Source organism: Kwoniella shandongensis, chromosome 12, assembly GCF_008629635.2.
Source record: "Kwoniella shandongensis chromosome 12, complete sequence".
Taxonomy (NCBI): Eukaryota; Fungi; Basidiomycota; class Tremellomycetes; order Tremellales; family Cryptococcaceae; genus Kwoniella; species Kwoniella shandongensis.
In genome coordinates, this window is record NC_089298.1 from 992,042 (window position 1) to 1,007,059 (window position 15,018).

The window sequence follows — 15,018 nt, forward strand, 5'->3', positions numbered from 1 at the left end:
AATTGACGTGGTGGATGACCAGAGCGAGAAAGGAGAAAAGAGAATTGATTATGAACTACCAACCGACCGACCGACCGACCGATCGACAACGCCTTGCAAAGATGTCCTGTTTCCTTCTCCCTTATGTGTCCTTTTTGATATATACCTGCATATCCAGTTAGATACCCATATACCCATATATACATATACTCTGTTCTGTCCTCTTTATGAGGAAAGAAGCATGAGGAATGATGCATTGCAATACATGAGCCTAGCCAAACTAGGTGCTGGAATGAAAGGTGGTGATTTTTGCCACTACTCTCGACGTCACTAGTCGTACTGTGCGGGGCCACTTTCTTGCTCTGACCACACGCATTGCCCAGATGTCTCCTTTCCGTTGTTGATCTTCTTCAATATCCAACACAATTCATCATTCGTCCTGATTGATTCGATCATACCTCAGAATCGAAAGGGCCCATTGAAATTCCTAGCGATCAAAACAAGTAGAACAGGAAACCTCCGGGAAGTGACCAGAAAGGAGGACAGGGAGAGACAAAGATGTCGCTCGTGGCATCTCCTGGAGGATGGTTCCTCAACGCTCTACAAATCTTGAGCGATGACGGAGATAAAAACGGCACAAGTCCTTTACCGCCCGGTAGTGGACCGACTCGTGAGTCAGAGTCTGCCGCCTGCATCTTTTGCTCCTCTTTCAGGACCTAGGCCGTCGAGGTCGATGAGAGGTCCGTGGTCAGGAAAGTTGGGATCGGTAGAGCTAGGTTGAAGGGGGAAGGGGGAAGGGAAGGTAGTATTAATGGGGATCTGCTCGCAAGAATTGTCCTTACATGATTGCTGACTACATGTTCTTCTCCTTGTGTTGTGACGATAGAGAAATTCGATGGTAAGTCTTCCGTTTACCGAACAGGCAGAATGGACGATCGGCCACTACCCACTCAATGTCATCTATGATCTATCTGCCTCCTTTGATCTTATCACCCTTCACTTCCTGTCCGAATGACCAACAATGTATCCTGTCGCTGATTGTCCCTCGAATCTCTCCTGTAGGACCATGGTTCTCAACCCAACTCACATTATCACTCGGCATTGGACTAACGAGTTTTTTCCTCTTTTGCTTTTTGAGAACGAGATGGGAGGTGGTCTACATGGGTAGGACGAAGTTGAAAGGTGAGCCCCCAAAGCGCCTTTGTATGGGTTCTTGTTATGGTAGGAGGGAATTCTAGTATAGAGGAGAAATCTCGGCCATCACCTTAAGGGCGGCCTGAAGGTTGTTTGACCTATTCCAGACGAACGGCTATGTTGACTCGTAACCTTGCGATTCCCGCTACTCCTAGACTTTTCGCCAACGCTTGCCCACTCACCCGACACACAATCTGCCTCCAGATTCTTTGGCTGGATCATTCCGACATTGCGAACATCGGAGTTTACAGTGTTACAGACTGTAGGGCTGGATGCTGCTGTGGTGAGTAGCTTGACTTCGCAAATGAGTCTGTGGTCCATGCTGGATGAGCTGACATTCCCCCGGCTTAGCTGCTTAACTTCTTCCGAATGGCGTTCTTCCTGTTCAGCTTGTCGGCTCTTCTCGCATGTATGGTTCTGATACCGCTGAATCTGTTTGTGAGTTAATCTCCCTCTGACTACCGATATGCCTGACTTTCAACTCACAACATATACAGCGACATGGGTCTACTGACTCCGGTCCGGATGATTCGCCTTCCAACGATAGCGATACCGACGATTTCGTTCGACGAAACTTTGCACACTCTACTTTCCTGTATGATGTTCGGAACGGCACGACGCCAACAACCCAACCGACGTTATATGATCTTCTTCTCAATCCGACTACCTCATCGACTATCCACCTCATCTTCACGTACCTGTTCACGGGACTTTGTCTGTCCTTCTTCCACCGAAATTTCCACCGTTTCGTCTTGTCCCGTCAATCTTTTGGTCTTCACTTAATTCATTCAGTTGCGGCCAGGACAGTGTTGGTCACCAACCTTCCCCGACATTTGCAGGGAGACCGAACTCTGGCAGAGTACTTTGAAGGTTGCGGATGGATGGTCGAGACCGTTAGCGTCTGCAGGGAGGTTGAACCGCTACGAAAAGTCTTGGAAAAACGAACCAATGCGCTTATGAAGTTGGAAGAAGCGTGGGTGGACTGGGTTGGAAATCCAGCCGGCGCAGCTGTGAAAGGGTATGATTCGAACGTGTACACCAAACCTATCACTTCACGATCCATGACCTCGTCCCCTCAACCAGCAGAAGCGCCACTCATCCCTGATCTCGATGACGATAACGACACGACACCGACTGCTACGCCATCAAATGGTTCGACGGCTCATGCTTCCTCTGTGTATGATGCGGAAGACGGATCAACATCGGAATCGCATGTCCATGTCCATACGACTCGACCGAGACCGACAATGCGACCTAGGTGGTTTGGCGCCAAAGTTGATGCTATCGAATTCTGGGAACGCAAGTTCCGAGATGCCGACGACGAGGTCAGAGAGTTGCGGAAGAAAGGAAGGTTTGCAGCGACACATGCGGCATTCGTTACCTTTGAAGACGTCAAAGACGCAGTGAGTGATTTGACCGCACCTTGTCCGGCTGTCCGAATTAGGCGGAATAGCTGATCAGCCTTTGACGCATAGCAAATGGCTTGCCAGGTTGTCCATTTTCCTCACCACTCCGAGGTCATCACCGAACCAGCGCCTGAGCCTAGAGACGTGAACTGGAGCAAGGTGTCGATGCCAAGTCGCGAGTTGCAAATCCGGGGTTTCCTCGCCATGGCATTCATGGGGTTGTTGCTCGCTACCTGGATCGGTAAGTTATCTTCGTCACATCGTTGTCACTGCCCATCGAGGCTGCCGTACTGAATCCACCATGTTGTAGTCCCTGTATCGACCTTGGCTACACTCTTATCATACCAGGAAATCAAAAAGTTGGCACCTTGGCTAGCAAAAATCATCGACAGTTCCCCCAGATTAGCTGCGGTTTTCCAAAACTCTTTCCCATCTTTGGCTCTTATCACCTTCAACGGCTTGTTACCTTTCCTCCTCGAATGTGAGCAATGATTGTCCTCTTAATGCCGATAGCTGACCCCTTGTCATAGGGTTGAGTTATCAACAGGGTTTCAAAAGCCGAAGTGCGACCGAGTATTCTCTCATGAAGAAGTGGGTTATGGTTGTACTCTTAGGAGCAGGCCCAATCTCAAGAACCCAAAAGCTGATCGACATCTGCCTAGATACTACTTGTTCCTGCTCATTTCGGTCTTGTTCATCTTCCTCTTGACATCGACATACCTCGCTTTGGTACGAGATCTGGTCGACACGCCAATGAAGGTGAGTTGCAGCGCCTCCTGTAACCTGACAGACACATGAGAACGTACAACTGAACGATATCTACTGTGACGATAGATCCCGCAAAAGCTCGCGAGCGCCCTGCAGGGCACCAACGTCAGAAACTTCATGGTATCATACGTGATGCTTCAAGGTTAGTCGCTTGTGGACTTAGAACTTGGCTTTGTGCTGATCTGCAATCCGCAGCTCTGGGTCTGATGCCCCTGCAATTACTCAATATGGGCCCTCTGCTCACTTTGGGCTTTGCAAGAATCTTGTCGACGAAGACACCTCGAGGTGAGTGTCGGAGACATGGAATGACCAGTACATGATGCTCATCGAGTGTGTTAGATTATGCCGAAGCGAACGCTCCGCCTATGCTTAACTACGGCTGGGTCTACCCTCAAGCTTTGCTTGTTTTCACTATTACCTTAGTGTATAGCGTCATGAGCCCTTTGATATTGATCTTTGGTGCTATCTACTTCGGAGTCGCATGTGAGTGCTTTAGCTAGCAGTTGTTTGGTAGCTCGCTGACATTTGAGATAGATCTCGTTTACAAATACAAGTTGTTGTTCGGTGAGTTGGCGTAAAGTCTTACCAGACCCGCAGTAAGAACGACTTGTAAAGAGGTTCGCTGACTCAGCTGATCAGTCTACTTCAAACCGTACGAGTCCAACGGTGAAGCATGGCGAATATCGTTCGCACGAACCCTGTGGGCACTGATCATCTTCCAACTCTTCATGACGGGTCTGTTCTCGCTTCGTCAATTCTTTTGGGCTTCTGCGGCAATGGCTCCTCTGATCGCGTATACGCTATGGTGGAGCTGGGTCATGTATAGAGATTTCGGACCATTGAGCGAGTATCTTGCTTTGAGCAGTATCTGCGAGGTTCAGAGAGGGGAAGGTGTCGATGGGGTTCTGGGTGTCGAGGACGAGGGAAATGTCAGTCGCAGTCAGAGGTGAGTGAAGGGAATCCGAGCATGTTTATATATGCGCTGATCCGAAGTGATACCATAGTAACCTGAACCATAGACGATATGCGATGAACGACGAAACGCTATATGTCGCGCCTAGCGATAAACGAACCGACTACTCTCAACCGCCGATGAACAACTTCTACTACGGTGTTCTCAATACCGGTAGGAGACGGTACGCTCACCCAGCTCTCAGTGGTTCTCTGCCGACTCCATGGCTACCTGCGAAAGCGAGATTTGGAGATGGAGCCAAGGGAGGGAAAAGGAGTGTCGTGCTAAGTTTGAGACGGAAAGTGGCTCAGCGATTGAGAAGGGATAGGGAGCGCTACGATGCCGATGCTGCCTCAGGGGACGTCACGCCTCACGATCAGGGTACAGATGCCGGTGGTATCCCAGAAGGATGGACGACAGGCGATTCACTTGGACCTACTCAGCCAGGACCAGGTCCCAGCCACGGCCAAGTGACAGCACGACAATCTTCTGGAAATCTTTCTGCTTCTGATCCATGGAGAGATCCAACCCCTTCCCCTTCGACTGAGAGGCCCATGCCAGATCGATCTGATTCTGCGGGATTGAGGAAGAAGATAAGCTTCGATCCGGGAAGCGGGGTGATTGCTCTGCCTGAGGAGAATGTGTGGGGTGATGAGGAGGAGGAAGAAGGGGAAGAACAGCAAGAGTCACCGGTGAGTGTGCCACATACATCGCTCCTTTCTCCGGCTCCTCCCCTCGCGACAACTTCCGGAATTGCTGCCAGGGTCAGAGAACAATACTGATGCTGTCGTGTAGTCGACATACTTCCACAGCAGAAACAGGTCTCGGACATTGTCCTCTGCGGGCAGGAGTCAAGGGCAGAGTCAGTGATAACTTTACTCCACTTCCGTACAATATTGTCGTTATAATGTCACCATAGCATTCTATACCTTGTTTATACATATTATATCACCTTCAACATTCTAATCCGTTCTTTATGAGATGGTATATGCACGCTATTCTATTATCTCTCGACAACGTCTCTCAACCTGAGAAAACGCATGCTGTAAAGGTCTAACCAGCTAGCTTGAAAGCAATACGCTGTTTTTGTAAAATGCCACATTCGGGGAAATTCGGGGATAGAGCGTCTTCCGTCGATTCCTCCTCACCCACTACCAAGCTGTCTGTCTACCCACCGGCCGAGGGAGAGGCTAGCTCATTGACTACATCTGCTCGTATCTTCGAGAGGTGCATTGATAGTACTCACACCCTAAACAAAGCAAAAACAGAGTCAAGATGTCGTCCACTTGGAGAGAGTTCATGTCGTGAGTCCCGTTCGTTGCCATTGGGGAGAAAGAAGAAGTAGAGAAAGGGAAAGCGGATGAAGATACGGGAAGCTGATGATATGTCTTCCTTCTCCTCTCCTCTCCTCTCCTTGATCCAATCTTGAATACTTGCCTACATACTCGTCGGACACTTCGTACTTCACTGAAAACGAAATCGACTCGACCCCATCCCTCTACTCCTCGCCAATGTTCTAACCATCGCGCGACTTGTCTTTAAATCTACTTGTTCTTATCTACTAAACCACTTGCGCGCAAACCATACTCGCACTACCTGCTTCTCCGCGTCGGTTCCTCCTGGCTATCCTATCGCTGGACACCTCATTGTTCACCTTGTCGCCTCGCTATTGCTCGACAACTCGACGACCCGACGACCCCTCACAGCTGGAACAAGTACACCCAAATCGCTTCTCGAGCACTCCGACAGGCGTTGACCGAGACTGATCGTGTCGCCGCTGAGAAGAGGGCTATCATCGGAGTGTGAGTGTTCTTCGGTTCACTGAAGGTTGTTGCGGAGCAGGGGGAGGTTCGGTTGCAAGAGGAGAGAAGGATGGAAAAAAGGGGAAATGGGGCTGGGGCTGGGGCTGGGCGGATTGCCGTGTAGGGGGGAGAGTTGCCGAGCGAATGGAAGAGCGATGTTGGGAGTTTGTTGGAAGGACAGAGGGGAAGACAGAGGGGAAGTTGTGGCCTAGTGGAGGGCCAGAAACATCTCATGCTGCGGTGTGGTGATGTCCATCGAGGGACCGGCTTTGGATGGAGACGAGCGGAGAAGGGGAAGAGCTGTCTGTGTATTGGCTTGCCTCGCATCATGCTGACATTTCAAATGCGCAGCCGATACCAACTTTGGGAGAACGGACAAAGTGGCGAGCAGGTACGTTGAGCCTCCTCCATTGATGCTATGAATTGTTCGCTGATCTCGCAATCCTCCTCTCCCTTCGTGTCTTACTATACCTACCTTTCCATTTCCGGGATCGCTCTCGACTATCGCACCTTTATTTCTCTCCCCTTATCTCCTCCACACACAGAACTACGTCGTCCCCCCAGCTGCTGAGAAGTCCAGCACTCCGCCAGTCTAAGTCTGATAGAACATGGATGGAAGGGAGTCAGGAAACCGAAAAACATAAGATGGATGGCATGCAGCTCGATTTGCAGTGAAGGACTGGTCCTGTACCCAGAGATCTCTTCTCATCGCTGATGATGGCTGCGATATCGCTTCTGTGTTGACAAGTATACCGGCTACTAACAAAATGGACCGCACAAACCGATTCGAATACAACTTGTCCATCAATCAACGTTATCCATCTGCGACCAATTATACTTCTTCCGCTCGCGAGCCCACGCCCTCTGTCATTGCAATTTGACCCTTTTCCTCATCTTGATTGGAATCTTTCGATCTATGCTGTTGCTTCGGCATTCTCACAAACAACGCGACGATGACGGTCGATAATGCTCCGAGACCAGTTGAGAACCAAAATCCAGCTCTATAGCCTCGCAAAACATCCTCGAGTGAATTTCCGCTTCCTCTCACGTACCGTTCCACAGTGCCTGTCATGCCTAGCCCAATTGACATGCTGTGATTGTGACACATCAGCTTGGGTAGCGCTGACTTGAGTTTTCTGAGAGACTTACGAATAATTGGTAATCATGCTGACCATCCCTGCTGCTATCCCTTGAAATCGATGATCGACAGAATTACTAACGATCAGTTGACCCGTACTAAAGCTGAGATCTGCAAGTACGTCAGCTTACAGTACTGCCAGTATGCCAAACGTAGCGCAACTGAATGTACCTGGACCAACGGCACCGATTATAAAGCTGAAGAAGGTATTTCCCCAATATGTCGAATGACTAGGCGCGGTCGCAGCGAGCAGATTGCAAAGTGCGAATGCGATCATGGCAATAAGGAAGATGATGTGGCCAGGGACATTGTGTAATAGCCACGGGACAATCAGGGCGGCTATCACTCCTTCAGAGACAGGTTTGATCAGTTTATCACAACTGACTCGCATCAAGAGACGGTGACATACCTGCTGGGACTAACGGGAACATCTGAGCGACTAATGTGAGCGGCTGATGATGTCCTCTAATGTTGTAGATGCTGTCGTATCGGTCGGGACGATGAGCGACTTGTCAGTCCGTAGACTCGCAATGTTGACTCGCACTCACAAGAAGCTCGAATAGATCAAGAGAGTTCCAAGACTCATCCAACCCAACCACAAACAAAGATAAACCAACAAACTCTGCCTTGTCAAAACTTCAACGGGTATCAAAGCCCTCTCTCCTACCTTCTTCTCCCAGAGGAAGAACGCCGGGAAACACAATAATGAAACAATGAGAATTGCGTAGACGTATGGTTCGGACCATCCAACGAGGGCGGCTTGATTCCAGGAGAAATTGAATAGACCCATTGCGAGACTGAGTAGGAGGGTACCGAGGTAATCGAATCGACGGGAGGAAGGGTCTGGGTGGGGAGTGTCCCGCGGAAGGACGAGAAGACCGATTAGGAGGAAGACGAATGTGAATATGGCTCTGGATTAACTCAAAATTCGTGAGCTTGACTTCCCAGTAGGTCGCAATCAAGTTGCGGTTCGACTCGGGAGTGGAGACGTAGCACACTCACGTGAACCACCATATCCAGGGTATTGATACGAATTGAGCGAATAGAGCGGAGATGATACCGCCTACCCAGAAACCTGCAGGCGCAAGTGCACCCAACGTCGCAAAGACCATATTTCGTGTTCTGCCAGGTGGGAAAGTTCTACCAAGTATCGCCAGTGCGTTTGGTACTGCCAATACGCAACAGTCAACTTTGTCCTTACGTCAAGTGGCACAACGACACAACACTCACGAGCCAAGGCGGATCCCAAACCTGTCAAAGCTCTACAAATATCAAATGGTATCGGGCTCTTACAGAATCCTGACCCAACATTCGCGACAATGATCACCACACACCCCGCCTTCCAAACCAATTTCGGACCATACATATCTCCTAGTCTTCCAGCCATGACGAGGAACATCCCTATAGTCAAACCATAACTAGCAGAGATCCAACTCATCTCCCCTGGATCTTGAGTCCCGAGCGTTTCAGCGATCGCATGAAGAGGGAATACTAGCATACCGAATTGCGCTTGCGTGAGAAGTTGGGTCGCACAGCATACGATGATAAAGGTGAGTTTGAAAAGAGAGGATTTGTCGTCGAGAAAATGGGGTCGAGGTGGTGTACCGTTCGACTTCTCTGACTCTGAGTTCGGGGGCAGAAAACCATCCGGAAGTCCGACCACAGAGGAATGGGGTAATGGAATGGCCTGTGTTTGCTGAGATGAGGATTGTGAGGATTCTCGGCTGCTGACGAGTCCCGGACCATCTTGGGAATCGTAGCATTTGACATCCGTCATGCCCGCCTTTGGTCCCTCAGGCGCAGAAGTCAAGGTCATCTCGGAATCGACCTCGCGTTGTTCTACACTGTCCGTTCGCGCCATCTCGAGAAGTGCTTCACCGCTTGTGGGACCGTTCCCCGTCTTCCCATACAACGAGGAGGACATGGTTGAGACTTCATCGGTGGAGCATACCCCTACTCATCCTCACCAGGCAATCATGACTATATAGTCGCGCTCGAAAGATGTTGCGAAATTACGGAAATGTTCTTGTCCGCTCATTATTATGTGATACGATGACTGGACTGGCCGTGTATTGTGGAGGTTGGGCGGCTAAACTGTTGTTCGGCTAATCTTACTTTCATGGGCGACATGATGATTGTTCGGGTAGCGCATTCGGCTCTATACTGCATGATTTGTACAACAGGTGGAGCGATAGCGGTAACCTCACAGCAACAGCAGATTACCAGATTAACCCCGCATGCTCGTCATGGGGGCCTCGTAGTGGTGACAATCATTTGCGGGGTGGGAGGAGACGGTCTATCCCATCTGCAAGTGCGTGGCATGGCGACAAAACCGAGTGACTTACCGCGTCAGTAGCCGATGCAGCTTCGAAGGCGAAAACCCAAAATACAATTCATTAGCATTCAACCTATCTGCAGTGTGAGTGTACATTCAGTTCCATCCTAGTCCAATCTCTGTTCCCCGCTTCTCTCATCATCTCGCTCGCTGATCTCGTCTTGGCCGATGTACAAGCGCTGTTGAGGAACCTTGACTCGTATGATGACTCGCCCGATGACTCGACGCACGACTTGACGCATGACCCGACCCATGACGCCTTTTATCATATGTGTTGACCTTCACAACTAACGTCCCAACACTTTCCGTGCTTCCCGCCACACCCACTTTCTCTTTCACGCAAAACGGACAACAGAAATTCTTTATGAGGTCGTATGCCGAACCATCGCCGTCTGTATCCCACCGTATCTCCCCTAGCGTATGACCTTCGGAACACAACGATTCTGGTACCACGAACTTGATTTTATTATCTTCCACAGAAAAGTTGTCTTGGTTTTCGCTTTTGCGTACTAGTGGATGGGACCACCTCCTAAGGCCGCGCCGACAACTGGGCTAATTGTACACACGCCCGAAGAGCAATGTATCAGCGCTTTTCGTCGGATGTGCACTGTTCGCCGTTTGGGTCTCTTGACCGTAGTGGACTACTGTAAGGGAGGCGAAACAAACTCACACAGTTCGCCTTCGATTTGGCTGCACATTTCGAAATGTACCGAGATTTAGTGAACTTTGTGTCCCAATCCGTCGGATTCTCACTCGTAAACTCCTCTGTGACTTTCTTCCCCGGCTCCACAGTGATCGATGTGAGCCGCTTAAGACTGCCATCAGGCTGGCGGTACAAGGAACTCTGCTCCACTTGTGATGGCCGATGGTAGTGGATAAGCCGGACTGACTGTTTGGCAGAAATAGTCAAGTCCGATCGTGTTGACAGGGGACGAATTGGAAAGGTTCTGTTTGACATTAGAAAGAAGAAGGGGTGAGGTGTACAGTAGAATGGTCGAAGAGTGAATCACGGTATGAACAGATGTTAGGATTACTGAGATCGATGACATGATAATCAAAAGCAGCACGGCCAACAGATACCTCATATCACGCTTGAAGGCGAATGCGGTGTTGCTGCTCACTCGCTTCCTGTCAAATAAAGGATTGACGGGGTAACGTGTTTCGAAGACGCTTGAACATGGGGGTTGAGACATTCAAAGACATAGCCACTATATCACGATCGACAATTGCACTCCTTGGCACTCCTTTGACATCGCTGCGCAGATCCTTTGTCACCGGTACAGTGAAAGACAACTGCAGTGTTGCTCGGTATCGGCTCAAAAGCAGTTGTGAACCGACAGGGAAATGCACTCAGGCTACCATAAGTTGGGAGCACGACATTTCGAGACTCGCCCTCGCCTCCGCACAGCGATCATACCGTCGCTCGCCTTCTCTCTGCGAGACTTGCAATTCCTTGCGATTTGTCGCATCCATATCACAGCTACGAAGCGATTCACGTCCGGTGGAACGGCGCCCGAAGATGACCCCGATGATACTCTAAAAATAGCCGGGTATCTTTCCCCGGTCGAACCGAACTGCTTGGGCTTTCACACAGCGAGTGTGCATCTTTGCTGTCTGACAATCATCTAATCTGAGCTGTTTGCCCGAACTACAGAACTCAGAACCATGTCGGATATCATCACTGGAAGGTGCAACTGCGGCAAGTATGAGCTTACCATACCGAAACCGGACAAGCTGGGCATATGTCGTGAGTTGTCCCATAAATAGCCGCATTGACTTTCATCGCTTCTGAACAGGCATCAGTGCTGACAAAGGTTGACGGCAGACTGCATCGACTGCAAACGTTGGTCTGGGTCCATGTAGGTGTTGTCACCCCTTTGAAACCCATCTAAACGACCTCTCTTTGACTATCGCTATGACCCACGAGCCAATCTCGACTATCTATCGCAAATCGAAATACGGTAATCGAACATAATATCAAAAGGCTAAGCGTTGCTCGCAGGCACTCGTCCCACCTCCTGATGACCGCTTCGAGCGTGAAAATCACAGGCCCCGAGCCCAAGACCTTCCAGATGAAGGGTGACAAGGGAGGCACGATGACTCGTGCGTGGTGTGATGGTTGCGGATCGTACGTTGATTGCTGCGTTTATGCTCGCCCTTCGGTCATGAGATTGACATGAAGATCCTGTACAGAGGATTGTGGATTCGACCGGAGGCGATTCCGAACTTCCTCGGTGTCAAAGCTGGTATGTCAGGCAAACCATCTCACACACTCTGGCCTGTGGAAGGTCGCTGGTGCGGCGACAGGTGAGACAACGATACTGATTAACTTGCTTCGCAGGTTTGTTTGACGCCTTTGACATTCCAAACCCGACTATTGAGCTGTATACGCGAAACATGTGTCCTTGGGAGACGACATGCGCGACGGCGAAACAATTTGAGGGGGGAATGCAAGCAGCTCCCTCCGCGTGAGGAGGGGACGTGAACCAGAAGCGCTGGTGATGTGGGGAGAACAGGAGTACAGATACATGTTTGACAAGGGAGTATGACGCGATGATTTGTGGGTGTAGCCTCACTGTATATGTGTTCGTTACACAGCTTCCACACTGATCTTATCCGCCGCTTTGTTCAGTACTCGCCCAGCGTACTCGTTGCTTCGTCAGAGACTGATCCGACATCGTTGTGCTCTCGGCGCGATTCAGCGGTGCAGCTCGATGTGGAAACGGCTAACGCTGAGCAAGCTGCTAAACACAGCCCTCGGGGTTGACCATACTACTTCCTTGTACGGCACAATGCATCTCACATCTATCCTACGCCTAATTAACTCTTCTCATATTGATTGGAACTGACTCTAGTAACGGTTTCTCACTTGCTACTGACTATCAACAACCTGATACATCCAAAACATAACCTCCCTCTGGAACACTGCAGAGGACCCATCACAAAGACCCAAGGCTGACCTGTCTTCACAATCATTAGCCCCCACACCAGTCCACGCATGCTCTTACGCACATGCCTGGTCACAATCACTCCACTCGGCGTTTAGTGGAAGAATCCATCATGTGCCATTCGAAGTACTTGCCAGTGTCATGCAAGTGTTGGCTGTACTTCTCAGCAATAGCAGTTGCACATGAGATCGTGCTCTTGCGAACGCCACTGGCACCTCTGACTGTGTACTCAACCGTTGAGGGACACATGGCGATGAATTTGCACTCTTTACACTGCAAATAATATGCTCCTGAGTCGATGTTAAACTTGACCTTGGTGTCAATGGCAGTCAAATCCTTGGTGTCAGTTGTGGAAGCTCCTGTAGAGCAATGTTCCTACTCATGTTGCATCATGGAGTTCAGAGGTCAGTCACAGATGATACTCCCAAAATTTGGAACTCATCCCCAATGGATGATTCTCAATCTTACATTGTCACTCACGCTACCGGTCCCCCTTCTCTTGAGCCTCTCCTCTACATCCTTAGTGACAAAGGGTTGTGTCATTCTGGCTGACCCCTGAAGAGTCCTAGTATCTTTGTGCACATATGATGTTCCAGCCTTGTTTATCTTGTGCTCATGCTGAAAGGTAGTGGTAAATTCCACTGTGACAGGTGATACAGAGCTGGATGATGATGCCATGATGTGTGTATAGCAATGCTTGGTTGGTGCAGTACGAGGCTGTGAAATGTGTTGTAGATGAGAATTGCTGTTGATGTCAAGAGAATAAGTACAAAATGATCATCCAAATCATAAGAGCCGGGGTCTGTTTACATTGTTTTCTGGAGGTTATCTGTTCTTGGAGCCACATCAGATCATAGACCTGAAACAAAATGATTGTGACAGCTTCCTGAAAAGGAAACACTGCCTTCTGAGAAGGCTCTACTGCCCTCTGGGGCTATGTGTTCTGCCCTATGCACGAGGCAAGTGAATGAGTTCTGAAACATCACAGTTGCCTTCCCAAGTAGCATCGCCTCGGAGAGCCTGCTTGATCGCTTACACACTTTCAATGCTACGTGTTGTATGCCTCTGTGGGGCAGACATACAGCTTACCTCATTTGTTGCTCTATCCTATGGTGTCCTGGATACCAAGATGAATGATGTCACCCTCAAAGATTTTCCTTTCACTGATCACCCATAAAGGGGACCTTGCAACATGTCATTGGAAGCCTTTGTGTATAACCTTCAAAGGAATCCCAAAATATGTTAGAGATTGCCTTGGTACCCACTCACTAAGCGGGGTGGGAGGTCTTTGCACAACTTGCCAGTTGCAGCCTTCCTGCTGATCACAAAACTGACAGAAAAGGGTGTGTGTACAAGTGCAACTTGATGCACAAAGAGTATCCCCTCTACTGACCATATGTTCTGGTCAGTATGACTGTGTAACTGCTTAGGGTGATTATAGGAGCTGGTGAAGTTGCTTCCTGGACAGCCAAGGCTAGCATTCCAATGTAGCAACACTGATGTCATATCTATGGTACCAACACTTTACTAATCTTCATGATGTTCCCTGACAGAAATGTTAACACTTGATATATATATACAGACTTCCACTCTGAATTGCTGCCCAATCTGGCGCCCGCCCAGTTGTCATCAAAACACCAGACTGATCCATCCCATAAGTACACCCCCTCCTCTAAGCGGCTACACTGCACCGCTTCATCCAGTCTCCTGATTTGCCTCTGTGCTGTGCCCTTGCAATGTGTTGCTTTGTCTGACTGATGGACAAAGAGAGAAGTCTGGTTGCATGCTGCTCTGTTTACAAGCTTCACACTTTTCCTTCAAAGCGAAAGCTTCTGCACCAGTTGTGACCATATCTTCATAGTTACGTCTTGTCATCTGTGTATACAGCACCTCCAGACAAGTGCTGATTTTATGACAGCTGTTGCACAGTGCTTGAGTTCCAACAGGAAGATAGAATGAGACATTGGGGTCTTCAACAGATGTTTCTGCACGTTCAAAATCCTTGCTGCTCGTTGTGCACATTGGCTGATAATTTGTAGATAGAGATTATGAATACCCATCACATGTCAGTGAGGTCATATATCTCGATAGTGGAGTTGTAGTAAAGATTCACTTACACAATCTGTCATCTTGATCTGCGCCAATTTGCGCTCAATATCGGATGTAGTGTGTTTTGTCTCCAGACATGACGGCTCCTTCGCAGAGACCACCTCAAGAGTGCAGGGTTCCACATGCATCTCAAACCTTCCACTCTTGTCCCACGGGTGAATGCGTTTGTGATGGTGAACAACATCACCATCATAGGTGATCTTGAAGAGCATGGCATGATCAGGATTTGAGCTCTCTGTGGTCTGAGTAGGGAGTGTAGATTGCATGTTGTTGCTTTAGCACTGGTTCTTGATGATGTAAGAGCTCACAATTGGAAAGAAAGTCTGATATGGATTGAATGTTGTGAAGCAGATGAAAACAGCAGGAAGAGAAGTGGACTGGGGGACT

General features: G+C 49.3%; 4 protein-coding genes across 4 annotated transcripts; 3 read left to right on the plus strand and 1 right to left on the minus strand.

Moving 5' to 3' along the window:
• Positions 1–537: 537 nt before the first annotated feature.
• On the plus strand, positions 538–5,169 carry CI109_106652 (uncharacterized protein; the record flags this gene model as incomplete). The annotated part of the gene is made up of 16 exons (XM_065967881.1): positions 538–649; positions 1,042–1,161; positions 1,329–1,456; positions 1,525–1,611; positions 1,671–2,576; positions 2,649–2,820; positions 2,890–3,060; positions 3,110–3,170; positions 3,242–3,338; positions 3,414–3,489; positions 3,543–3,632; positions 3,687–3,830; positions 3,882–3,911; positions 3,987–4,293; positions 4,352–4,991; positions 5,095–5,169. 16 exons carry the CDS (start codon positions 538–540, stop codon positions 5,167–5,169), a joined length of 3,216 nt encoding a protein of 1,071 aa, XP_065823953.1.
• A 405-nt stretch (positions 5,170–5,574) lies between these two features.
• CI109_106653 (uncharacterized protein) lies at positions 5,575–6,697 on the plus strand (the record flags this gene model as incomplete). The annotated part of the gene is made up of 4 exons (XM_032008335.1): positions 5,575–5,603; positions 6,006–6,101; positions 6,453–6,492; positions 6,647–6,697. 4 exons carry the CDS (start codon positions 5,575–5,577, stop codon positions 6,695–6,697), a joined length of 216 nt encoding a protein of 71 aa, XP_031857394.1.
• Positions 6,698–6,933: 236 nt separating this feature from the next.
• On the minus strand, positions 6,934–9,277 carry CI109_106654 (uncharacterized protein; the record flags this gene model as incomplete). The annotated part of the gene is made up of 8 exons (XM_032008336.2): positions 6,934–7,192; positions 7,251–7,350; positions 7,411–7,587; positions 7,649–7,719; positions 7,788–8,150; positions 8,242–8,407; positions 8,470–9,192; positions 9,256–9,277. 8 exons carry the CDS (start codon positions 9,275–9,277, stop codon positions 6,934–6,936), a joined length of 1,881 nt encoding a protein of 626 aa, XP_031857395.2.
• Positions 9,278–11,239: 1,962 nt separating this feature from the next.
• On the plus strand, positions 11,240–12,046 carry CI109_106655 (uncharacterized protein; the record flags this gene model as incomplete). Its single annotated transcript, XM_032008337.2, has 5 exons — positions 11,240–11,321; positions 11,400–11,433; positions 11,577–11,702; positions 11,768–11,820; positions 11,916–12,046. The coding sequence occupies 5 exons, from the start codon at positions 11,240–11,242 to the stop codon at positions 12,044–12,046; spliced, it is 426 nt and encodes a 141-aa protein (XP_031857396.2).
• Positions 12,047–15,018: the final 2,972 nt, after the last annotated feature.